Source organism: Ciconia boyciana, chromosome 2, assembly GCF_034638445.1.
Source record: "Ciconia boyciana chromosome 2, ASM3463844v1, whole genome shotgun sequence".
NCBI classification, from domain to species: domain Eukaryota; kingdom Metazoa; phylum Chordata; class Aves; order Ciconiiformes; family Ciconiidae; genus Ciconia; species Ciconia boyciana.
In genome coordinates, this window is record NC_132935.1 from 47,292,839 (window position 1) to 47,318,840 (window position 26,002).

Here is a 26,002-nt window from a genome sequence, read left to right on the forward strand (position 1 = left end):
CTTCTACAGAAAATTGACTTCACTTACATGGAAACTCCTGAAAAACAAGTGGAAAGATGCACGGGACTGAGCACGGCAAATGAGACTGTGAATTTGTAACTTGCCTACAGGATTGCCAGTGGCCTCTCCTTCCCTTTGCCCACTGGCAGTGTTTTACTCTGTTTCCTTTGAATATGCTCATCTCATGTAACACTGTTTGCAGTTTGCAAAAATAATAAAGGGATCCATTGCAAGCTTTGGCTGCTGTTTTCTTGCTGGATAATATGTGCTAGCAGAACAACAGTGATGTACATTTTGAACTTTCTTCATCGGTCTGGATATACCTGAGCATGTCAGGTAAGACTAAGGGTAGCCGAGTGATTTGACGTCCAATGGTGCATTTTGAGATAAAAGACACAATTTAAGCTTTAACCACAGGACTCTACAGAAGATAATATTGATTAGGATACTAATGACAGAAGTTTGTAATTTGGAACTAGAAAGATGCCTTTTCTGAAGGCCAGGAAACAAAAAAGTCAAACTAAACTTCTTTAAATACAGGGAAAATCACATAGTGGTCTAAATCTAAAGTGAGAGTCAAATCCACCTATTCCTTGTTCAGAACAAATTTCCTACTTAAAAAAAGTGGAATTTTTTTTTTTTTTCCTGGCTTGTGTAGCCTGGAACACGACTCACTTTCTAGAAGTATTGTGGGGTTTTAATCACACACTTGCAGATATAACTGCAAGAACCTAAAACACTGGCAAAGTCCTCTATATTATGAATTTTCTTCCTCTAACATCGGCAGGTTGTGGAGTTTCACTTTTTACCAGAAGCTTGTGTTTGTTGTAATGACAAGAAGCTTCGCATGGCCCATAGTATGTAGGGCATGTGGAGCACATGTTTTTTGTTAAAGATGGATCGTGTGGGCTTGCACATATCTGAGGCCACCTGAAGGCAAAGCCAGGCTGAGCTTCTGTTTCAGTAAAGCACACCCTTTACACACACGGAAATCCAAGGGACTCTCAAAATGCAAAATTCAGTGTTTTATGAATATGGACATTTCTTTGCCTAAAATATATTTAGTTTTTCACAAAGACTTAATATTTTCCCCTCTTTTTACCTAGTTGGAACCCAGTTCTCTGCATGCATGTGTAGTAGGAGGAGGAAGGAAGGCAGGCAAATAGAAAAGGAAAGCACATGTGAGATAAACCAGACTCAAGTAAATACGTCAAAATACTAAAATGTGAAAGAAAAAATAGTAGACAATAACTATTTGCGTACAGTATGGGAAAACAGTCCCTCCTCCACCTCCAACTACTGATTGTAAATTTTCCCAACACCTCCTTAACTCCTTCAAAACAACCCAACAGCAAAACAGCCTTCAATACTGTGGGAACAAAGCATAAATCCTCACAGCAAAGTCTTAAATATTCCATTTAAATCTTCCATTTTAGGACTATTTCAAACTAACTGAAGTTAATGGAAGTTGTGCTATTGACTTTAGCTGATACAAGCTCAAGTCCTCTCTATAATTCTAATTAAAAGTATAGTATGTTCTGATAATGGACAAATGCATCATCCTTTTTTCTTGTTTTTCTTTCTTTTTTTTTTTTGTGTCTGGCCAAAGAACAACCTCTCCCTCCACTAGTCCAGCATGTTGTACATCAGGGACAAGAGAAATATCCATCTGACTTACAACAGCAAGCCTTGTGTGATACTGAAATAATTACAGGGCACAACAAAGCTAGTGGACACAGTGGAACAGGCCAAGACTGTTCTCAGTAGGCCATCTGAATGAGAAGTCCTCAATTTGGAGAGCTCAGGAGCGCAGACGTAGGGCACTCGGTCACCCCTGGGCTCACCCCTGGAGAACAGTCCCGAGCCCATTTAATTCACCAGCACAGACCCGGCCCTTCAGTGTGCACAGTTGCTCATGTCCCACTAATGCTCATCTTAGTCTCCCCCGGAAGATGGGGGAGATGTTCTGTCATTTTTTTTACTATGTTGCAGGGGACAAATAATAGGAAGCTTAGTAATTACAGACAGAACTTAGGTAAATCTAGTAACAGGGCGACAGTCTCAAACTTCATACGTAATAGAATTTTCTTGAGAAGTGGTGGATTTTTTGTAAGAGAAATAAGAGATGACCATCAAGAGAACTGCAGGAACATTGTTAGTATAGTACATCCTGACACACTATTCTGCAGGGAACACAAAGCTTCCCTGGAAACTATAAAACATGTGCTGAGATGGGGTATGTCGTATATGAGTCCCTGTACTGTGTCTGGCTGGGATGGAGTTAACTTTCTTTATAGCAGCCTGCATGGTGCTGTGCTTTACATTTGTGTCTAAAAAAGTGTTGATAACACACCGATGTTTTAGCTATTGCTGAACAGTGCTTGCACAGCATCCAGGCCTTTTTGTTTCCTACTCTGTCCCCTCCCAGAGTCGGTTGGGGGTGGGCTAGAGGTTGGGAGGGGACACAGCCAGGACAGATGACCCCACCTGGCCAAAAGGATAGCCCATACCATATAATGTCATGCTCAACAATAAAACTGGGGTAGGGAAAGAAGGGGGTGGGGAGTTTTGTCTTCCAAGGTGGACTTTGCTCGGAGACTGACTGGGCATTGGTCTGCTTTTGGGAGATGGTGAGTGACCACCACCTTTGCAGCACTTGTTGTTGTTTTTTTGTTGTCATTTTTTTTCTCTCTTTCTGTCACTTAATCAACTGTCTTTATCTCAAGCCACGAGTTTCCTTGCTTTTGCTCTCCCTATATTCTCTCCCATCCCGCTGGCGGCTGGTTGGGAATTAAGCAAGTGGTTGTGTGGGTGCTTAGCAGCTGGCTGGGGTCAACCCATTACAGGTACCCCCACTAAAAGATGTAGTCTTTTGGAGACCTTTATTTCTCTTCATTGCTACCTGTGTATTGCAGCATTTTTGTCTCAAGAAGCTACCGATCAAAATAATACAATCACAAAATCTGATGTAGAAAATCCTTCCCTCCTGCTGTTTGGTTAAATCAGCCCATTTTCCTGTAGTTTTGGTCTCACAACATTAAACCATGTGTTAAATGGAGATATCAGTTACTTGAGGTGGAAAGCTTGCATAAATTTTACTAACACTGCATTGCAACTGTCTTGGTCTATCACAGCAAAACATTTCTAGGAAGTACTTACGCATTTCTGCAAACAGCTGCCTTCTTTCTGCCATGGTATTTCCTCTTTTCCCACAATCTTCAATCATTCTGGAAGACAAAATCGTGTGAAAATGTTAACTATTATTCCCAGACTGAACATACGTACATGAGCATCCATAATCGATCCCAGAGAACCTTTGAGGTTGACTGGTGCTCCATGTGTACCCAATGCCTTTTGCCAGCCTCTCTGTGGCATGGTTTGCAGAGAAGCTGGTCCCCAAATTGTCCTCCATTCCCTAGACTCTGCTTTCAAGCATTTGTTTTCTCCTTCTCTCTCTCCCCCAAAGGCAATGTTCAGTTTTTCTGCTTGATGTAACTAACTGACTTACATAACACAAGCTCTGAAATTCATTTTAGCTTTTCTTAAATAAGGAATCTTCAGTTTAAATTATGTAAGAGAGAAGAAATCATAAAAGATTCGGATATTATTTCATAGCTTAGAAGATGCCTTTCTAGCCAATTCTGGGTGGAGGAGACAAAAAAATAACACAACAGCAACTAAATCTCTACTCCACAACATAATACCCTATATTTACTCAAGCAAATACACTCCAAATATTTATTCAAATTCAAGACAGTACGTCTCTGATTAAATGAGTTCCAGTAAAAGTCTGAGAAGTAAGAACACATTTTCCTTCAGTTTTCAGATATAAAAATCTTCAGAATATTTCGAAGAGTGCTACTGCTGGATAGAGCATAGAGAAAAGAGACAGCTTCCTTCACAGCCGGCATTCAAACCATAAAAGACTAAAGCCTTCAGAGTAAAGATAAACATCTTCAGCAGCACTCAAAAAAATGAAACCCATGTCAGCATCACCACTTCCTATGGGTAATTACTCCAGCAAGCCAATATCCTTTCCTCCCTGCCAAGTCTGGTTAGGGCTTCTGACCTGCATTTTAATCTACATCCCTACCTCAACTACACTGTGTAAAATAACACTGGACCACCTGGGATATAAAGGAGATGCTCTGTAGAGGCCTGCAATCCAAAATATTCCACTGTATCCCATAGCAAACCCACATATGTATATAACAGGAAGGATAAAAGTACTGGATGCTAAAGTCTACCATCACCAAAGGACTCCAGATAGAAAACCAGTTTCCTTTTATTTCTTGGAGGAAGGAAGGCAATCACATGAGTTGTGTGGTTTCTTTTTCCTTCCAAAATGCACTGTTCAAATGAAGTGGTGGTACATTATAACTGCCTGTGCCAAATAGCCTATTCCATTCTCAGAGTACTGATAAAGGCTCTGCTAAAGGGCTATCTATGGTGGACATTTCGTGATGCAAGCAGCAGCTCCACTAGGAAGTGGACAGAGGGTACGGCTGCAGCCTGTTTGCAGGGATGTTCAAGTTCACCCTTATGCTCTAATTTGGCCGGGGGTGGTACAGATGTGTGTAGCATGGCATTAAGTCTGAGCTAATACATCCTGCCTTTCTGCAGAGATAACAGCTTTCAGTATAGTGCTTTACAGAAGTGTCCACACAGCCTCTGATCTGGAGGTAGTTGGTGTCTTGCTGGCTTAGAGGTGTCAGGGAAGACTCACGCCTACCTGCAAAACAAGACATACCTCCGGATACGCCAGACCCAACCCGCATCCTAATTAGACAGCAAGTAGTAGTATCTTTTGTACCTGGATCAGCCTTAAATCTCTGCCCATAAAAGATGAAAAACGATGTAATCCCACTAACCCCAGCTTGAGTTCCCCACTCCTTTCTGTTTCTAATCGAACTCATAGTAGGAGATAAATCTGCCACAGTAAATGACCAGATCTTGTAGGACAGGTGGGTTAATAAAGCCCTTTGAAAAGACAGCATCCTTTACCAGGCAGGGCAGCTGAATGAATACTTCAGAGGAAATGCGATTTTAGATTAACATTTATTATTTGTAGAGTGGGTCACAGGCCATCATCATTTTATCTGACTTCTCCTGTATTCAGAATTGTTCTACAAACCATCTTCTGCAACTGGTTTTCTGACTATATACTGTTCATATTAATTGACTGAGATTGGGTTATCTTGATTTTGGCACAAGGATTAAATCAACTTCTTTCAGTTTCTTGATACAATTTACACTTAAATCTTACAGATTTTTCTCCATTTACTAATTTTCTGTTTTCATTCCACCAATGTTCTCTAACATTTGTGAAATAATCACTGGTCTCACAATGATTGCTGCAAACTTTACCAAAAACAAAAGGGGTTCAACTTTATTCTCCCTTCCCTCATACTGCCTCTTGGATAAAAATATTCCTTAGCTATTGCTTTTAAATATCTACAGCGCATCCACTGGAATGAGGCTCACCTGTGACCTTACTTACCATGCAGAAGAATTTTCCCAGTCAAAATTAAGTAAAAAAAAGGTATTTTTCAAATAATGCAAATTGTACAGCAAGTTCTCCACTTCCTTCAGAGAGCCCATTCCTAAAGTGTCCTTTCAGTAGCGTAAAAATCATTAACTGTTTTTCCCTTTTGTGCAATTCATCCTCCCCTTACTTTTATTGATGTTTCTATCTCCTTATATAAAATGTTCCCTGGACCTGATCATAATTTTTCAGAATGTCCCATTATCTACTGAAACTGAATCACCCTTTTCACTGCTGGGGCTTATGGGGATTACCAGGCCTGACAAATAACTTTATATTTAGACACACACAACTCAGGCTTCCTTGGAGAGGGAAGAAACCTTGTATATATATTTTTAAGACTCTCACTGCACTAGGTATTTTGCAGATTTTAAAATAGCCTTAATCCCAAATGACTATCCTAAAAAACTCTGCAACGGGATATATGCCATTAAGCTAATGAGAACATTAGCAGTGGCAGTATTTTCAGATAGGTATCTCCTGCCCCTCCTTCGTATCTTCTTCTGATAGAAGAAAAATGAGAGATGATGCTCATCAATATTGTTATTTTTGAGTCACCATTGATAGGAATTCACTCAACTGTGTCTTCCAAGCTTTTCGTATGCATTTTTAACTCTAGAATGTGCTACAGCCCAGGCTCAACTAATGCCATTGGTCATGGGTGTTGGGCATCTCCCTTTTCAGCCTTGTTCACCTTGATCCAGCTCACAGGTACGCAGCTCAGCTCTTTAACTCAGATTACAGAGACTCATGCTTTGAGCCTGGGATACGCTCAGCTCAGTCACTGGTGCTGGCCATAAGCATAATTGATTACAGCCATGTTCTAATATTTCTCATTTTGCTTATAACTCATCAAGTCACAGAAAAAAAAGTACAATTTGTTCTACAGGGGAAAAGAGCAAATCACAAAGTGAACTTTAATGTACTTTACAAAAACAGAATAAATTATCAGAGACATAATTCTGAAAAATATTAATTAATGTACACTCTTCCTATAGTAGGGATTAGATTATATTTGTCTTCTATTGATCCCTTCCACTATCTTTTTCCCTTCACTTTTCTCCCCAGGAAATAGCTCCTCCACTGCAGGTAGGGAGAACACCTACTGTGCACCTAATTAAAATTCTTGTCACGGGCTAATTAGTAAGGTACCAATTAGCAAGGCATTAAGGCTTCAGTATATTACAGTCATTCCAGAGCAGAAATCATTCCAAGCATAAGGTTTCCAGCCTCTGAAAAAGATACCATGAATGTTTCATTTCTACCACTGTTTCAAGCTGAAAACTTTTACGTTAGTAGCTCTTGAAGGAAAATAATAAAGAAAGAAATAATTTAGTTTGATTTGAACTCTTTTGATTACAATTTCATCTTCATGCTTATCGTGTATCAGAAGCATAGTTGGTCTATTTTTTTAATATACTTTATTTGTTTATAAAATCTGGGAGGGAATATCATATAATATACATAAGGTGAGAACTAAATGCCTCATTTCTCTTTCCTTTGCTGTTGTGCTGCTTTGATTTATGAGTACTGTAATAATCTCTCTCTCACACACGTGTTTTTCTTGTTTTAGTATTTATAGGGTAAATAGCGTATTTTATTAACCCCCGGTTTACGTCATCCTTCTTGTAATTAGTATACTTCCATTTCTTGAGCTATCTCTATGCGTGGTAAAAGCAATGCCTGCCACAATTAAACCATTAGCTCCAAAAAACCATCAAAAGAAGTAATTGCCTGTATACCTGGAGAAGGAGCTCCCCCCTGGAGAGTTCCACACACTTCCCAGGAGACTGTCAAAAATTCCCGACCTGACACACACGCGCACACACAGTTTGATGGCTCTGAGAAAAGCCACCCCATTAACACTTCCACAAATCCCCATCCTGTTCATCCGTGACGGATGAAGTGCCCTGGGGAGGCGGGAAGCATGCCAGTGAGCAAAATCGTCTGCTGAAATTGATTAATTGTGGCATGAAAAATTTATCAAGTCCCATGTGATGGCTGTGACGCAGCCGTGCATTTGACAAGAGGCTCTGAATCCTGACCGGTGACATTCCTCATGGTCTCTCAGGCTGGATAAAAGTTCTTTTTTCCATTGCAGCAGGCACAGAGGAAAAAGAGAAACACTTGCCTCTGCTCAAGCCTTGTCCAGTCATGCTCGCTGCAGCTCTGAAGCGCTTGGGAGCATTCTGGGATGCAACTTCTAGCTGGAAGTTTTGCTCCAGAAGACTGGTAAAACCAACAGTGAGTATCTCGAGATCACTTTTGGAAAGAGTACCATTGTTTGGAAGAAATTATCAACCAGGCTCCAGCATCCTTTATTCTGAGCAGTCTGCATTTCCCTAGCGAGGAAATCTTCAACTCCTGATATAAACAGCTATTTTTTTTCTTCCATGAAATGTCAAATGTTAGATATTCACTTTGGTATCTCTGGGAATTGGAAGCATTAGGATGCAGAGAAATGTGCTGGTTTCTCAGTGGCTATTTTTCACACTGTTGACAAATCAGATGCTATTTTCTATGCAGCTGGTCAATACTTAAACCCAGCTTTGAGCAGACAACATTTTTCAGCTGCACAGCTTTCTTGTCTGCCATTGCTCAGGACAGTTTTATCAAAATGTCCTCCATACGTAACAAACTGCTATTCCTTTTCAGGCTTTACCAGCATCAGAAATATTGATTTATGAAAATGAAAGAGCCTGCTAGCGTCTAGCTTACAGTGACTTCATGAGGAACTTAAAAGCTGTAGTCAACAGCTAGGTTTGGAGTGCTGTTCATGCAGGATTCATAGCAATACGAGAGAGAAGATTTTCCATAGATTTTTCCTCTTTTTTTTCCCCCTTTTCTCCAAATTCAGCACTGGTAGGTGGATGCTGCTCAGCTAACTAGAGGAGAGTTATGGCTGCTTACTTCAAAATGAATTTGGACTGGAGAACAGAGAGTTAAAAGGGACAGTATGTGCTAGCTAAAACTGTATTTGCAAAGTCACCAACCTCAGCAATCCTTGAAGTTAATAACAAGAATCATGAAAGGCCATTTCAGAGCCCTCTTCCCCTTAATGGATTTATTGGTGCCTTATGAATGTCTTGTTCCACATCTTTTAATGAAGCAGGTCCCTAATAGGTCTCTCTCAGCTTTAAATTCCAGGACTAATCTTTGGCACTATAATAAAATTTTTCAATGCTCTTTCCTGAGGCTAGGTATAATTGCATTGCACTTATAGTGCTTGTTTGTATTTTATCTAGATGAGCATTTACAGTGAAGGAGGAAAATAAAAGCCGTTGCTAAGCTCATCTCCAACATGAGCCTCAGCAAGTCTGACTCTTCTTATTTTTGTCATATTTTGCAATTTTAATATTACAAAAAAATTGAAATTCTCTCTTGATTTATTCCTTTAGCAAAATGTGTCTCTTGTTTTTAAGAAAGAATTTTCCAACAGATTTTTCATCAGTTCCCCTTTTGGGAGCTTCGTATCCTTAGTAGAAAACTGTCAGAAAAGCCTAATAAGGCACCCACTGCAACTCATTTTCCTAACACTCAGTCTTCAAGGAAGTCTGAATGCTATGCAAATCTTATCTGTGAGGTCTAAAAAACAAATTGTGAAGAGGTTCATCACTAAAGAAAGAAAGGGCAATCTGAAGATAGAAAACATGAGAGTCAAAATAGACTAATTTTATATTTAATACTGTACAGAATCAGAACTTTAGCAGAGGATATCGTGACTGTTTGGCTTCAGGGAACAAAGGAACCACCAGTCACTTTCCATGTGCACTAGGCATTATCAAGTTTAGGAATTCAAACTAGTATGAACTAGGCCAAAATACATCCCAAAATCATTGCTTTTCTGCTTTTTATGGGTGCTTGCAGAGTATAATTTTCAGCTTTTCTCTGCAACACAAAGGAGAACTTCTCTTGTATAACAGAGAATCTTCCTACTCCAGACATGAAAGACATCTAAGAAAACCAATAATTGAGACTTACAATATATATGTGAAACTTTACAAAACTGTCTTTAAAAAGTTGCTTAGGTATGTTTTTCCAACCACACTCTTTTAGAGTCAGCCTTCCTGGCACTACAAGAAACTACTCTATTGGATGAAACATGGAAAGAAAACTACTGTTCAGTGCTTCAAATAGTTTTCACCCTTTGAGAGTATAAAATGATCCAATAAAATCATTTTGGTCAGCTCCAAAAAACTTTTCTCAGTGCTTCATTGCCATCACTTCTGATAAACAGTTCTGATAAACAGTAGGGATTGATTTTAGGTAACTGTTACAGATTTAAATACAGCTTTTCAAAGTTCTATTCAAATGCTATTTTAAAATTATTTTTCATCTAAGTTTTATTAAATATTTTAAAACAAATAAAGCAGATATTTATTTCCTTTATATGCATGCACAATGTTCCAGAGCCTTAGTTCAGCTGAGAGGTAGTTAGAAATAACTTCTGCTAACAGTAATTTATTTTTTGTTACACTCAAAACACTTTCCAGAAAAAGAAGAAAACCCCAAAACTCAGACACAAAAGTTGGTGATATACAATGTCAAACCTGCTTGTCTGATGTGTTAATCTGTTAATGGAGTTTTGCCATGCCCTCATCAGGGACCTGGATTTCACCCAAACTATAGCTTTTCCTTCAACATATGTGTTGGTTTTTTTTACTATTTTTCTAAAAAACATGATCAATAAAGTATTGATCACCTTTAAACACTCAAATTTGCAATTCTACTTCTTTCAGTTGGTTAGGCAAAGAATAATTCATAGGGAAAACTGTAATGAAACTCAAGGGATAAAAAGTTATAAGCACTTTATCACAGGAAGCATGTAATTGATACTCTGATACTTTGGTACTCTGGTCTTCTCTCAGGTCTTTTTATTTGCCATTGTAGAGACACAAAGGAGGCTGCAGGATTTCACATATAATTAAACTCCTACTTAGTCAAAGGGACCTTTCAGTTCTTCTTGTGCTGCCATAATTAAACCCAAATTCATTTCAGTAAGCTGTCACTGATACAATTGTGTTGGGAAGCATTTCCTGGCTTCTGCCAATTTTAATAATACAAGTTGTCAGTTTTTGTAAATAGGGATTTGATGATTATTTGCTGTAGGACAGTAGGTACTTTCATCTCCTTAGAATTATAAAAACATCTAAATAAACCAAATGGTAGCTGTGGGAGAAGATACATACCCAGGCAGTTGAAATTATTGAGCTCCTTTGTGTGTACTGTGAAAATCTTTCACTAAAATTAAGTATTGTTGGGTAGTCAAACAAATTAGTTAATAGAGAGGCTGTTGGCTTTTGTCACCTTACCTGACCAAAAGTTTTGGCATCCAATCAATTAATTGAATAGTCATTGATTTAGAGAAGTTGAAAAAACTTTATCAGCTAAGAAGAGTTTTCCATTATTCAACTGAGAACCAAGAAGAATTTAAACTTTTTCATCTTTATGCCTGAAATAGACACCTTTGGCCTTTTTCCACTTTTTAATTTTCTGAAATATCATAACAAATAGATTCATGAAAAAGTAGTCTGAATTAAATCTAAAGAACACAGCTAAAAAAAAGAATCTTTAAAAACATTCCCATGGAAATCCAAGTCTCTCCAGATCTAACTGGGGGAAAGGTGGAAAATAAATTACAAATGAAAGAATGATGAGGCACTGATGAAATTGTTCACATATATTCTTTCATAATGGTAGCTGTTAATTTGTCTTAAAGAGCAGGCACTAGGACAGCAGAATGGTACTCGGATGGGAATTAACGAATTTATGAGCATATTTGGGTTAAGTATAGCTTCTGAGACAAAAAAAGCTTTGATTACCGAGTCTGTATGAATCTCACGCAGAGAGAAATCAGATCCTTAATGCAAGTAAGAGCAGGCTACAGGCTGATCTAATTAATATCTGAAGAAGGCATTTTTAGCAATTAGCTATTGTCAGGGAATAAGGAAATGGGAGATTTTCTCTTTTTTACCTCACCACATCCCTTCTGCGAGTGGCCTGATGGCTTGGGTAAAAGTGATACAACTTGATCATTTCGGTAGCTGCATTCAGCTGAAGATTCTTTTAAAGCAGATGCTGACTTGTTCCTTTTAATTCTGTTTTCAGGTACCAGGTGAAGGACACACATCTAAGTCTCTCAGTTTGTGGTGGGTAAATAAGTTCAACGTGCATTGTTAAAAAGATTTACCTTGGCAGCCTTAGCTATAATAGTTAAGTCGTCAAGGTATTTAGTTAGGATACTAATTATCCCAAAGTCAGAATGATTAAAATCAGTGTCTGTACATTCTCATTCCGTAACTTGTTTGCCTGCATACCCATGAATAATCACCCCAGCAGTACAGCAACACAATCATTATATCCAACAGAAACAGAACAGGTAGGCTGGCAGTACCATGTGGCAACAGAAGAAACAGCAGAAAAAAATCCAAGCAATGAGATGTCTAAATTTGTAAAAATTTAAGTGACAAGAAATTACAGGCCAATACAAACATTTCTGAGTCCTCTAATGGTGAATGCATAGGAAACGCAAACTCAGATGGGCTCCAGTTCAACAAAAGCTTTCTTTAATCTGTCGTTATTCTGCAAAGCCTTTACACACACACTGGGCTCAAAGCATATGCCCGAATTCCATTGTGCTGACCGAGTACTTAGAAGAATGGACTGCTGAACTGGGCTCAAAGGTTTTTCTATTTAGTCGTTAATAAATGTCGAACAAAAAGGACAGCCTACAAACAGGGTATATAAAAGGGAATGTACTTGGAAATGGCACTTCAAGGAGGAGTCAGAATATCTCCCAACACAAGATAAGCTTTAGACACGTGCAGAGATGTATCTAACAGAGAACATACCTCCTCTGCATGTGATGTGGAAGTTTACAGAGTACTGAGGTCACTTGGAAAAGAAAGGAATTAAAGAATTAAAGAGAAGGGTGTAAGAAGCACAAGAATCTTTCCCCTTTTCATCCTTCTCCTCTTCATTATTTGGATGTATGTTGAGATGCTATTCCAGGCACTCTTATAAAAGTGAACTGCGAAGAGAACTACATTTTATGTCAGTTCATACATCACTGCTTATTCCTCAAGTATCCCACCACAGAAGGTTAGCATAAGCTTTTCTGTTACAGAACTGTCTTTGATGCAAATGTATTCTGTCTTCACCTCCCAGCAAATTTAGGCCTCCCGCTGCTGGACTACTTTCATACACTATTACCATACCCTTTCACATTAGTCTAGTTAATTCATTTCAGTGATTAATAAGGTGCAGCTATTTACCAGGAGCAGGAATTTTTGCAAAACTATCCATTTAATAAATAGTAAGCCAGGCATCTTATGTCCTCACTACAACATCAATATGTTAGACATAAGGCTGTGAAGGGCTGTAATAACTTAAAACAATTCAAGACAAAACTCACCCTTATTTCAACAGGTGAAGGACAACAGGAAATGAAAGCAAATGCAAACGAAAAAAATGGATAGCTTGATATGTACTATCGGCTAGTTTATTTTCTCAAATAAAAAACCTAATATACAAAATTACTTTTAACCTAATTAAAATCTGACATTATTTTATTAGGCAATATCATTATTACAATAGCGTACAGAAGAAAATGAAATACAATATAATTATGTAGCAAACAGTCTCATACACTAAGCCAGAACAGAAAGCTAATGCTTGAAATATTGAATGCAGAGATAATGGCTGGTGATGCTTGTAAACGGACACAGCAGAAACAGGCTGCTACGTATGATTCACTGATCCTGTTCTTTCCTCTCAGATATACCCATTACCTCTAACACTGTTTGGACCCTGCTAAACTCGAGTTAGTGCTGTATATGCAAAATATGCTTGAAGAGGAGCATTTTTAATAAAACAGTATTAATTATATTGTGAAAGAACATTTAGGTTATAAAAATCCCTCCAATGCAGCATAAACATTTCAGCTGGTAGAAATATACTTGTAAGCAGACTTTTGTCTGGAGAAATTTCAGTGTCCTGAATTTACCTTTCCCATGGTGAGGAGGGAATGTGAAGAAAGCCAAGGGGAGCACAGGAAAGCCCAAAAGCACAGCAAATCAAACCAGCACCTATGGCTGCAAAGATTCCTGATGCGCTTTGAAATCCCCAAATGGTTGGTAAAAGAGATTTTTCTTCATGTAAAATGAAGTAGATAGCTTCTTAGAAACACTCATCTAAGGGTAGCTGAGACAGAAGACACGCTCCTACACAAGCATTGCTCTAGGATGCACAGAATGCATCAAGTTGTGTGGAAAAACGGCTTTTATAACATTAATGACAGGTTACAAGAGGTGCCAAAACAGTCAAGACACAGTCACACAGCACTTTATGTCTGACTGTGCTTCTGTCACGTTCCACCAAAGACTAAACTTGGTCCAGAGACATCTAAATTGAAGTCGTTTAAGTTGGTAATAAGCAGATTAGAGCTAAGCTGCTTAATGACATTTGCAAACAAGAACAAGTGCATTCGCACCTCAGGTATCATTTGCTTAATTCTGAGACCATGTCTAATATTCTTCTGGGCATTCTGGCAAAAAAGCAGCAGTGTATTTTTGGCCTGCCTTATCAAATGCATCACATCAGAGCAGGAAGCAAGAGACCTTCTCCCTTCGTTTGGCTCTGGTTCAACCACACTCAACCATTATATTCTGGTTTAGGCACCAAGTTGTCTGGAAGCTACTGACAGAGCGGAAGGAGCGAGGAGGAGAGATGGGGAAATACTCAGAGGGTGGAGACCGGAGGGTCTGATTTCTGGGAAGAGAATAACATCAAATCTATACAGTTTTGTTAAATGCTGATGAGCTGGGAATAAAATAGCTACCTGCTGTTCATGTTGAGGAGAGAATTATTAGGTGTGATGCACAGGGTTTAATTAGGAATAAAAGGAATGATATTTAAACACAGAAAATGTCCGATCTTGACAGGGAACTCTGAAGTGAAAGATGTATGAGGCTGTGGACAGTCTCTCAAGAGATGTGGTGAATGCCCTACAGTCTGTGGCTTTTAAAACTATCCCAATAAATCTTTGAAACATATATTGTATGCCCAACACTGTATTTTCAATGAGGTGAAATAGAGACTCCAGAAGTGTTTCTGGGCCAGACTCTCAGACGGTATAAAATAGCATGTAAGAGAGTTTTATCAGCAGAGGATCATGTTCCATTCCCAAGTTGTATATATGCTTTTTCCTCTTACGTATTTGGTTATTCAGTTTCTTAGACATACAGCCTTTAAAACAGTCTAGTTCAGCAGCCACATCCTATTCCCTCATGCTCTTTCTGCCTCCACTTTTACCTTTCTTTTGTCTCTTCTTCCCAAACCATCCATTCGCCTCTACTGAATTCTGATTTCTCAGACTTCCCCAGTGTTGTATCACGGAGTTGTGATGTCCTGTACCACACTGCTCAGTGACGGCTAACCACACTGCTTCTTGCCTTAGCCTCCAGTGTAAACGGAGAGCAAAGGAAGAGAGCAAACCACACAGCTGGATTGTGGGCACTGGGCTCAGATCTCTCCCTTGTGTTGAACAGATGCCAAAGGCTGAAACATGAAAAAGATGGAAGAATTGCCAAACTCCACTTTTACCTGTGAGAAAGATGACAATAACACAGCACCCTACAAGTTAGTGAAGTGTATTAAAGACACAAGGTGACTAGGACCAGTGCTAGTGTGAAGAAGCTGCCCCTCCATTAGAAAAGGGAGCAGATAAAGCCTTTTGGCGCAAGTGCCTCCTCATATGTTCTTTACCTTCTACTAAAAGAAGTTCTGGCAGGTGATTTTTTTGGACTGGGCTAAATTAACTGGTACTTTTTATAAGGTGCTCGACCTACATGCAGAGCCCCAACATAGGAGAACTTCCTGGAGCAAACTCTTCCACTTCTCAAATTACAAACCTGCCTGTGGACAGGGGTACATTTGCCCGGTGGTCTGCAAGAGAATGCTGCTCACGCTCCCACCTTGGCCTTTGGTGAAGGCCTTTGCAATGTGCAAAGGGGAAAGGCAAACCTACGTGATGGAAGGAGAAACAACGGTCAGCCTTGCTCTGCTGTCACAAGGCATTGTTATGACGTATTGGCTTCGAAGAGCTAGGGACCACATCAGAGCCAGGTAGCCAAGCCAAAACCATTCAGGATCAGAAACCTGAGAAGCAAGGATATAACAAGCCCAGGTCTAGCGGCAGACATGGTCAGAGGTGGGGCTCCGCATCAGGAAACCAGGTGCGTCCTGTGTAGCAGGATCCCGGGCAAGAGCAAGACAGAGCTGCAGCAAAGTCCGCGGGAGGAGCAAAAACTTTTCGGCAGAGGAGGACCAGGACTATGCCCCTTTTCTAAGGGGCAGGACTAACAGGTGAGATGAATTAACACAGCACAATACACTGAGCAGCCAAGAAAACTGGTGGGATTATCTGATATACCTTCTGGTGGGGTTAGTGGTCAACCTTTAGCTCCTCCTGACCTGTGTCTGGCCCACAGGGGACTGTTCTGCCAGAGAGACTGAATACAACCCATTGCAGGGCTCAGGGTCTTGGAGAGGCTGTCTGAGCTGACCAGGGCTTTTCCTTGTCCCCTGACCAAGGCAATTCCAGGAAGACAGTGTCCTTCGTGCTCCAGTTGTAGGCCCAGCTGTGTGGGCTGTCTCCATGTGCTGCTGCTGATTTCCCACAGAAGAGCTTGCCTTCTCTCTTCACCTCTCCCACTGTTGCAGCGGGTGGTGGCACCTCCCCAAGCACATTGCCTTCTCTCCAGGAGATCCAACCTGGGAAGGGCTGGAGCTGACCTGGAGGTCGCAGGAAGCTTGACAACAGGCACTGAAAATACTTCCCAAGCATGATCTGAAGGACCTGATATACCCCACTCCAGCTCAGCTTTTCAGCTCAAAAATTTCCATTTCCAAACCCTGGAGAGGCAACAGATCATTCCGCCTTCTCAATCCATTGCTTATTGACTCAGGTTATCAGTTATCTCAACTCGATTTCAGCTCTTCTAATACCTGCATTTCACTACAGATGCCCAGAGGCAAAGGGTACTTAGGAATCAGAGGTGTGAATTCATTTCCAGAGGCACTGAAACAGATTTAACAAAATCTATTGGGTAAATATTTAGCTGCAGGCCTGGTTCTAAGCAAGCCTGTGGAAGTGTGGTTTTACAACACAAATGAGTTGAAAAGGGGACTTGAAAGAGCCAGAGAGGCTTTTTCTCCAGTTGCTGACAATGTTATTTTACTTATTTATTTTATTTACAATTTTGCCACTCAATCCTATTTGTATAGCAGCCAGAGAGGACAAATACCTTTCCTTGGAACAGACTTACATGTTGTAAAGTGTTGAAATATTTGGCAAAGAAAGGCCTTTTGGTGGTGTTCCCTGCGTACACATTTTTCTGCAGCTGAGGAGAAGCACTGAAAGGATTTCCACTGGCAATCTCCAACGCCAGGAGATTCATTTGTATCAAGTGCCAGTCATTCCTCACTGTATCAGCAACAGGCTATTTAAGGTTGTATCATCTAATGCACAACATCACAGAGATTTGGGTGAGGTAGAAAAATACTACAGGGTAGTGCTTCTGGAGGTAGCATTTGTATGTCAGTCATATGAGCTGGCTACATCAGCAGGGCTTCCCAGAGCAGAAGCCCCAAAGGGTCCGTGAGAAGCTAGGGTGGAGCAGATCCTGGTCCAAAGTAGCAGCAACCCTGCAAGTCTTTCAAATACACAGTTTCTGATAGAGTCAGTCTGCCTGCGAAGGTTTTAACATAGCAGTCATGGAGCTATAAATAACCTGCAGCATTAATAAGGTCAAAATAATGAGGGCAAAAAAACCCCCAAACCCATAACAGGATCTCTTCAAACTTTATTTTAATCTAAGATCTTACATTAGGAAAAAAAAAATACACATTTTTTATAATCATGTTAGCTATACAAGAAAAATACTCAAGGTTGAGACACAAGTAGCTAAATTTCAGCAGGTCATTTCGGAATGATTTGCTGAAAATGTACTGACTGAAACGGTGTCACCGTCTTGAGGGGGAGACTAGAACTCATTAAAAAGCTTTAGAATTTTGTAAGTTTATAAATTTATAAAACTGTAAAAATACATACACATAAAAATGATAAACTAATGCACTTAAAAAAGAAAGAGTTGGAGAATCAACATTTTTAAGCCCCTGGAAGTTGCTGCATCTGCCAGCAACAGTTCATGACATCAGCTGAATCCTTGAACAGTGCCAAAAACTCAGATCCTGGAACAATTTTACGTGAGCTACTCTGAAGAGGAAGAATACTGAGCACCACATCCTGTTCTTCAGATGTGAACGCTTTCTGTTCACCTCTAAAATTTCAACAGAAAAGCTAGGTACAAACATTAAAAAAAAAAAAAAAGGCACCTTATCAGGCTTGAATAATGTATTCGCTCGGATCAAAAAGACACATCACATAATCTTTGTCCTGATTGCTCAGTTTTTGATATGGCAAAGGATTAGAAAAAAATCAAATACAGTACTCTCTCAAATGTCCAAAGAAAAGATGTTCCCATTCTCCTCATGCACACCAAACAAACAGAGATCACATCTGCACACATTTGGTTACATCAGGATAAAAGTGAGTTTGTTTTATATTTGTTTCCCTAGTATTGCAAACACTGACTGCAAAACAGGTAACAGGTAACACCTGAACATATATGGGACAGAAAACCTTTTAAAATTCAACTTTTTAAGCTTCCCGCAGGCAACAGCTACTCAGAATAATCTTTTCTGCTATATCCCTATCCATGAAAAAGATTTCTACACAGATTTCCTGTCCTTCCAGGCAAGATACAGCATCTGGACTATCTCTGTCCTGGTACAAAGGTGTTTTACTTGTTCTTGAAGTCATGGATCTATCTGCAACAAATGCAAACTTCAGTATATGTATCAGTTTATGCTGATATTTATGAGGAAAAAATACAGATTTGGAAAGAAAGGGACTTTAGTGTACACTTCTCATCTTTTTTACAGGGTGACTTTAAAAAAGAAAAATGTCTTTTTTTACTTTTTTCTCAGTAAACAGTTATCTTGTATTCCAGGCAGATAATCGTGTGGGAAAGTAAATGCCTGTTCTTTAAAATAAAGGTTTCAGTTTTTTTCATGGGCTGGGCCAAAGTTTTACCCTGAACGACGAAGAGCAGGCGCTTAGGGAGATTTGCGTTTGAGGGCTCCTGGCCAGAGTTACCATGAGTACTGGAGCAAAATATTGTGGCAAATTTCTCTTGCTTGGAACAAACACTTCAAATTTTATTTTGAAAACATGGCATCCTGGTACAACCCCTGCTTCTCCCTTAAGGATGTCCACTGTAAAATGCAATAGTACTTGCTCCATTGCTGAGGCCCCCAGGCAATCTGTCAGGATCAACACCTGGAACAAGACAGACCTGACACTGGTCCCTGCTCCTCAGATTTCTGCCACACAGAGAAAGGGCAAAACTAACATCTGTCCATGGAAACAAACACTTTAAACACTTTTAAAAGTCAGAAGCCATTTACTCTGAGTATTGGTATGGCTTAGCTCGCTGAAGACTTACTCCCTTGAGTTGATATCCAATACGTTGTTTTAAATTGCTGTAACAATATAGTTTCACAAATGCAGCCTGCATGCCGTCTTACGGAAAACGTGTTGCATTGAACTCAAAAGCCTCAGTAAATATGTCTGAAATTTCTCCTTTTAACACTGGGAGATGAAGCCTGTTGAAATCCACCTGGAGTTTTTTGCTGCAGTCCTGTCAAGTGAAATACCCTCTCCTTTGGGAACTAAAGGCACTGGCTGATGGACGCAGCCATGCCTGGCCTGCACCGGTTAATGCTTCTCTGCTGCTGGCAGGCCATCTTTCCTAAAGGTTGCCAGCTTTTAAGTGGCTCTTTTTCAGCACAGTACACGTAGAGCAGAAAAGGGAATAGAAAGGGTGCATACGTTTGCATGTGAAAAAAGTAAAAGCTCTTAATAAAATACAGAGTTTAATCCCAGATCCACTTAAATCAATGGAAAGGCTTTCATTGACTTCAATGACAATGAAGTCAATTTTGCCAGGATTTTACCTATGTTTAATTTTAGTCATAATGGCCTGTGTTTTCAAAAGTAACCTGCGATTTAGGATACCTCTATTTCTGGATATATTGTAAGATGTCCATTAGGTGTCTGCCTTTCACAAAGGAAGAGTTCTCACCCCCCCCCCCCCCCAATCAAGCTGAACAATGAAAATAAACATCACCTTTTGAAAACAGAGTCTAGTCTGTATGTTTGTCTATTTTGTAGTGTTGCAGTGTTAAAATTAGAATGCTGCAAGGTTAAATTGTAATGTGAACAGACTCACAATCAAGGGGGAGTCAAGACAACAGAACAGCAACATCAGAAATAACAATTGATAAGCAATGAATGACAGCGATGTGTGGATCAACAGTCACTTCTGTTCTTCAAGTACTGTAAGATTCTCAGTGAAAAAGGTGGCATTTGTTATAAATGACACAATCTTGTTCATCCTTAAGTGGCAGATGTGAAATACTCACTGATGGGAGATTTTATGCATCATTATATCAGCTCATTTTTTCCACATCTTTATCCACTTTAGATAATTTTGGATTTAAAATTATATGCTGTTTTACAAAGATAGGAAATTAACCTAATGACCTTGATGTAATAATTTCAGTCACTGATTCCAATGAAAGTAATCTATCCTTAGCTGATAGGAAAAGTGTATCTACCAAACAGTGAATACAGAAAAGAGGATGAAAAGGCACAGAGATTGCATGGGACGCTCCCAGCAGAGAGAGGTTTAAAATATTGGCTATTTTTATGCAATAAATCATGGTGGGGGAAAAAAAAGTTATTTTAAAATGCAGGCATAACCACTTAAACTCTTCTTCCTGGCCTGCACGTGTTTTCACATTCCAATTTTTCATCTGATATAACAGGAATTTAAAGGGACAGGACTCTAATTAGCAGTAGCTCACGCGGTCTTGCCCTTTGCAAGGAGCTGCAAAAGCCAGATGGAATACGTTGAAGACAGCAGAGTCACGGTCTGTTCTCACTCCAGCACACCAAGTGGGACTTTTCTGTTCGCATCTGACCAGCTGTAGTAGAAGGGAAGATGGATCAGCATTTTCCCAGGTAGAATGCACTTACAGCCCTGGTATTACTTCTATAAAAGATCAGAGTTTCAGAAACTGGAATGGAACTTCAGATTTTTACTATCCCCTTCCGACAGTTGCAACTGCACAATATTAATGTCCTGGGTTGACAGTTAACTCAAGATCAGAAATATCATTATGAAGACACATTTTCTCTCATGTGGTAGCACTCAATTTAAAATACGCTGCATAGAGTATTTTATTTCTATTAGAAATTATAATTTACACATAAAACTTTGGTTTTATAGACAAGAGCAGGACATTTCTGGTAAACAGAAAATTTAATATTTTTTTTTTTTACTAACTGTTGAGATCATTGCAATGTTGTCCTTATTCTATTTACAACTTTATATCACCCTGGGTTTTGGTCAGAATTCAAAATACATAGATGTGAGCTTAGCAAAAGGGAGCAAAAGCACTTTCTGCTCCTTGTCTCACTATTTTCAGATCTGTAGCTGTTCTCTACATTGCCAAATCACACCCCAAACTGAGGAAAATTTTCTGAGCTAATACTAATTGTACTGGTGGACTGCTGATTAAACTCCTTCTCATTTCCTAGGCTTTAGAGAGACAAATGGGAACAGAATGGCCTGGCTGAATTCTGAATTGGCTTTCTGGAAGGATTTCTTTGAACTTTGCCCAGAACTTAAGGGCCTGGGATGTTCTGCTATTCAAAACCTATTTCTGAACTGTGAGATCTATTTCTGCACCTACCTGATACATTCTCTGCCTTACAAAAAAAGACTCCTACAATTTCAGTAGTTTTAAATCACTTCTCTTTCACCATGCAGCTTAGTTAAATGTGCTGAGATGTGCCCCTTGCTTAACTGAGAAGGAGCAGAGAGCAGGTTGGAAAGAGAGCCCCGCAAAGAGCATGCTTCACTGTTGGCCATACACAGTCCGAGTGTGGTGAGCAACAATTTCTCCTGCAAGGAAGACCTCCCTCTTCAGCTTTTGACTTAGAACTCTTATTTCTGTTGCAAAACACGGCAGTTTAGTGTATATTCATCATAAACCCAGGCATTTAAAGAAAATGTGGTGGTGGTTCGAAGGTACAAGGTTTCCTGTTCCAGCCAGCTCTGTTTGCTTCAAAACCATTAGAAAGTCCCTTGTGCCAGAATAATTACACTTAGGCTCTTAAAAATCAAAACCAGACCCAAAATGAGTAATTATTTCATTCTGCTTTTAGTCTTTTAAGTTATTTATGTGATTTACCGATTTTTACATTGTCAACTGGGAGAAAAAACCCTACTAATGGCTAGCTTAAAACATCCTCCTTCTTCAGCTTCTAATCATGGCTCAGGATTACTCCATTTTCCTGCATTTAATATATCACTGTAATAAAATCACTTTGAAAAGGAGACTCAGCAGTGAGGTGCAGCAACAACATGAAAAAGAAGGCACGGCAGGAGCTGGTTTCATATCCTTACACGTGGTACAGCTGTAAGAGGTTTCTTCTTTTACAAGCAGGTAGTCCCCTGCCTCTGTGCTCACAATCCCCCACCATCACCTTCTCCCATAGATTTTCCTTTCCAAAGATCATTGTTCAGTGTTCAAGATGCAGAAACTGCACTTGTTTCCCTATTTCACATTATCTCAGCAGTTAGGGAAGGAGTTTCCAAGGCTCTAGTACACTAGCACATAGGGGTACTTCAGAAATAAGTATTATGCGTTTTTAGGGTATGCCTCCACCACCCTCTGACAGCCTTCCTGAGGCTGCCCTATAGACAAGAGCCCCGACCTGGTGCCACAGCCCCCAGAACCTCCAAAGGTCACTTTCCAGATCAGGATGGAAGGCCAGCGATGCTGGCAGCTCAAAACTCACTTCGTGCCTGGTGGGCCACCTGGAGAAGCTGTTAGCCCTAGGCAGCCCAGTGCTGCACACACAAGGCAGCCATGTAAACTAGAGGCAGGTAGATCAAGGCACACACTTTGCTCACAGCCTCTCCTGAGAACAGCTTCTCTTCAGGAGTGATGTGGGCTTCATTACGGGAAAGGTCTACCAGAGGGAAAGCTCCTCAGTTTCAGTACTTTTCCCCTAACTGATAACAAGCAGGTGGCAATGCCTCATTTCAATCAGATACGCAGGACACCAAATAGGTTGTTTTATCAGGCGCAAAGCAACAATATGGGAGAGCGTGGGTGAAGTCCAATTAATATCTCTGAACAGCATCAGCAATTGGCCCTATCCAAAGGGTAAACGTAAGTGCAACCACAGTGCTGATAACAATCAACGCTCACAGAGAATCGTACAGGTAACCAGTGCTTCATGAACACAGGAAAACCTTGCTGCCAAAGACAGGGCAAACAGAAGACAAGACATACAGAAACAAAGGGAATGAAAAGGAGTAAGGATTATTGGTGATGAGAGCTAGAAAAAGAGATTCCTTGCATAAATGTTAAAGAACGGATTTGAAGGAAGAGCATCTGGCTGTTAGAAAATGCAAGTCCGGTCCAAGGAATAGCACAACAGAGGCAAAAAATTGCACATACGTAGTGAGGATGGAGGAAGAATAGGACAGATGGGGAGAGAAGGGGATGGCAAGGCAGCGAGGGGAAGGCAGTAAGAATACCGGAGCAGTAGGGAAATACAACGAACGTATTGCGTTTTCCATGCAGAGTTTTCAGAGGTCGACAGCTACATTTCTAACATGGAACAAACACACTAGGCTCACAGAATGAACAACAGGTATTTTTGGTCAACCTACTCACAAACAATACATCAGTTTGAAGCAGTTTACTAGAGAAGCATTTGGGCACGTCGCATCTGCTGGGTGACTGCTGATGTGGGAGCTGTGTGTGTGCTGCATGAGGAAAACAATGAACGGCTCACAAAAGATGATCAAAATCAAACAGTAACTCTTTTGATGAGAGGCCAAAGGACTAGGCTTTGTTTCTCAAGCCACACAATGTAGCACATTTAAGTTGCTCAGAACTGACACAGTTAGTTATAGGGTGGGATAATACTCTTTGAAGAGAGCTATGGCCCCACTTCCAGCGGAACAGGAGGCATCCTGACCTTCGCATCCACCTCACTGCCCAAGACTACCTACGGTCTCCTCTCCTGCAGCGCTGCTATGATGCACAGACTCACAAAGTCATGTTGGGGGATAAAAGCGTCCTTCCCACTTGTCACAATCTGTGTAACAGAGGCAGATGCTACAATGGGGAAAATACCTAGTAAAATCTGAAGAGAGGTTTGAATACCATAAAGCCAATGAGGTCTAACTGGTTACTTGCTAAAGATTAAAAACTACCATACTTTCAAGACCTCAGTACTTAAGTGTATTCCCTAAAGCCTGATGATGGAAATCCTGTCAGAAAACTAATACAGGGAATAAAGTAGAAATTAAAATAGTCCATCTATTAGATATTGAAAAAAAAAATCCATTTGTGTTGCTATTTAGGGCCATAACATTTCTTTGAATAGGAAATTACACAGTATCATTTTTATTAAGCTTAGATGTTTTCAAACATAAACTTCTTTAAAATAATCCAATTAAAGCACACTTTTCATGTTTAAACATATTCCAAATAACATGTGTTACTCCTTATTTTGGAACATACTGCAAGCACTTGCTCTGTCTAAAAAAACATTTGTGTTCATACAGACATAATCGGATTACTTTATTTTTGGCATTACTATTGCTGTTGAATTTGCCCCCTAGATTGGGAATACAGTTCTTTCAAAGGGAAAAAAAATCTCAATTTGACTATGCTGTTAAATTAGGCACCCTAGAAAAGCCAGCTAACTGAAATCTGGTTTCTTCCAAGAAAGCCAGAATGAATCATTGTTTCCCTTTCCTGCCACCAGCAGAGCCTGACCCCTCTCCAATTAGGGAAAAGAAAAGCAGACAGATTTCTCTAACAACTCTTCCTCACAAGGATCTTGATGGTCAGTCTCAAAAAGTCCACAAAGAAGACAAGACAATCATATATGTGGTCATCTTCTGTCAGGCAGATGACCTTACCAGCGTTTCCTGGCCCAAGCCTTTGCACAACGTAAGCTCTTTCTCTCGACACCTTTGAAGACTTCAGTGTGCTCATAAATTCTAAAGAAGCCTAAAAGAAACTGGTGACTGATAGGAAACTATAAAAAATTCGGCCTTTGGCTACAGAAAAACGTTCCTTGTTTTGGAAATATGCTCTTACAGACTATTGGTTTTAAGGGTTATTAGTGGATATTTACCTTTTGAATACAAGTACATTTACTTTTGTGTGTGTGGAAACACATGCACAACTTTTTGTGCCTTGGTTCTGTAAATATTCAATTAACTGAAACAAATTAACTGTGCCAGTGCAATATTTCAGTTTCAATTAACCTTTTAATTTAAATGTTCATCTGCCTACTTTCAATATAATTTAAAGCTGGTAAAAATCCAAGAAATCTTCAGTATAAGTAAAAGATAGCCTGACTGGAATGATAATAAATTCTTAGGTGAGATGTCAGCAGTGATTTCCCGAGCAAATTGACAATAAGGAAGTGTGATGCATTTATGAAGCTGAGGGGTTATGAAAAGGAAAAAAAAAAAAATTTTTTTCTGCTTTGCTCTGCTAACTTCAGCAGAATTAACAATCAAGATGTTCCTAGTTTTCCAGTATTAGCATTCCTCAGTGCACCCTCAGCTTCGCTGCCATTGTCAAAGGGTGCTTGAAAGTCTAATCTGCCACTTTTCATTCCAAGCAGCACGCCACACAAAAATACCCGTAACTGAAGACAGCTCTAACGGGCTTTTAGTCTTCACCTTGTGACATAAATGTGTGAGAAATAACATTCTTAATTACAGTTAGTAAGTAGGTGGCACTGTGCCTCTCAGCCCTGCAAATCCAGCTGCTTTCAATCCAGTGTTCAGCTGCAACTTGCAGTGGGCGTGGGATGGTCGGCCTCAGAGCCAGCCAGGGTTACTTCAGCATTTTAGGAGATCAGGACACAATTTGGCACAACTAGTAGGCTAACTTCTCGGTAAAAGGAAGGGGAGACTTGCAGTTTGTGCCTGTTTCACTCTCCTTGACCCAATGTGATAGCACTTCTTATGTCACTTATCTTTAATAAAAGAGCTCGTGGCATTTAATATTTTCTTCAGTCATTTTTCTTTTTGGAAATCATGAGAACCAAAGTAACGCAACCCAAACTCAACGATTTGTGTCTAATGACATACAGCAAGCATACACGACTCACTTCAAGTGTGTCTGTGTGTGCATCTGTGTGTATATGCACACACAAAAGCATGTATATGAGGATTAGGTTACATGGGACAGGCAGGGAGGGAGAAGGAGTCCTGTCATAGA

General features: G+C 39.9%; 1 protein-coding gene across 16 annotated transcripts in view; it reads right to left on the bottom strand.

The window, feature by feature from the left end:
* Nucleotides 1-26,002, bottom strand: part of DTNA (dystrobrevin alpha) — a 230,448-nt gene that overhangs the window by 97,127 nt on the left and 107,319 nt on the right. For all 16 annotated transcript variants that reach the window (XM_072852538.1, XM_072852536.1, XM_072852534.1 and 13 more), the window contains one exon: nt 3,160-3,227. In XM_072852538.1, coding sequence (XP_072708639.1) covers nt 3,160-3,226 — 67 coding nt within the window. In that variant the 5' untranslated portion in view covers nt 3,227. The remainder of the gene's footprint in view (nt 1-3,159; nt 3,228-26,002) is intronic.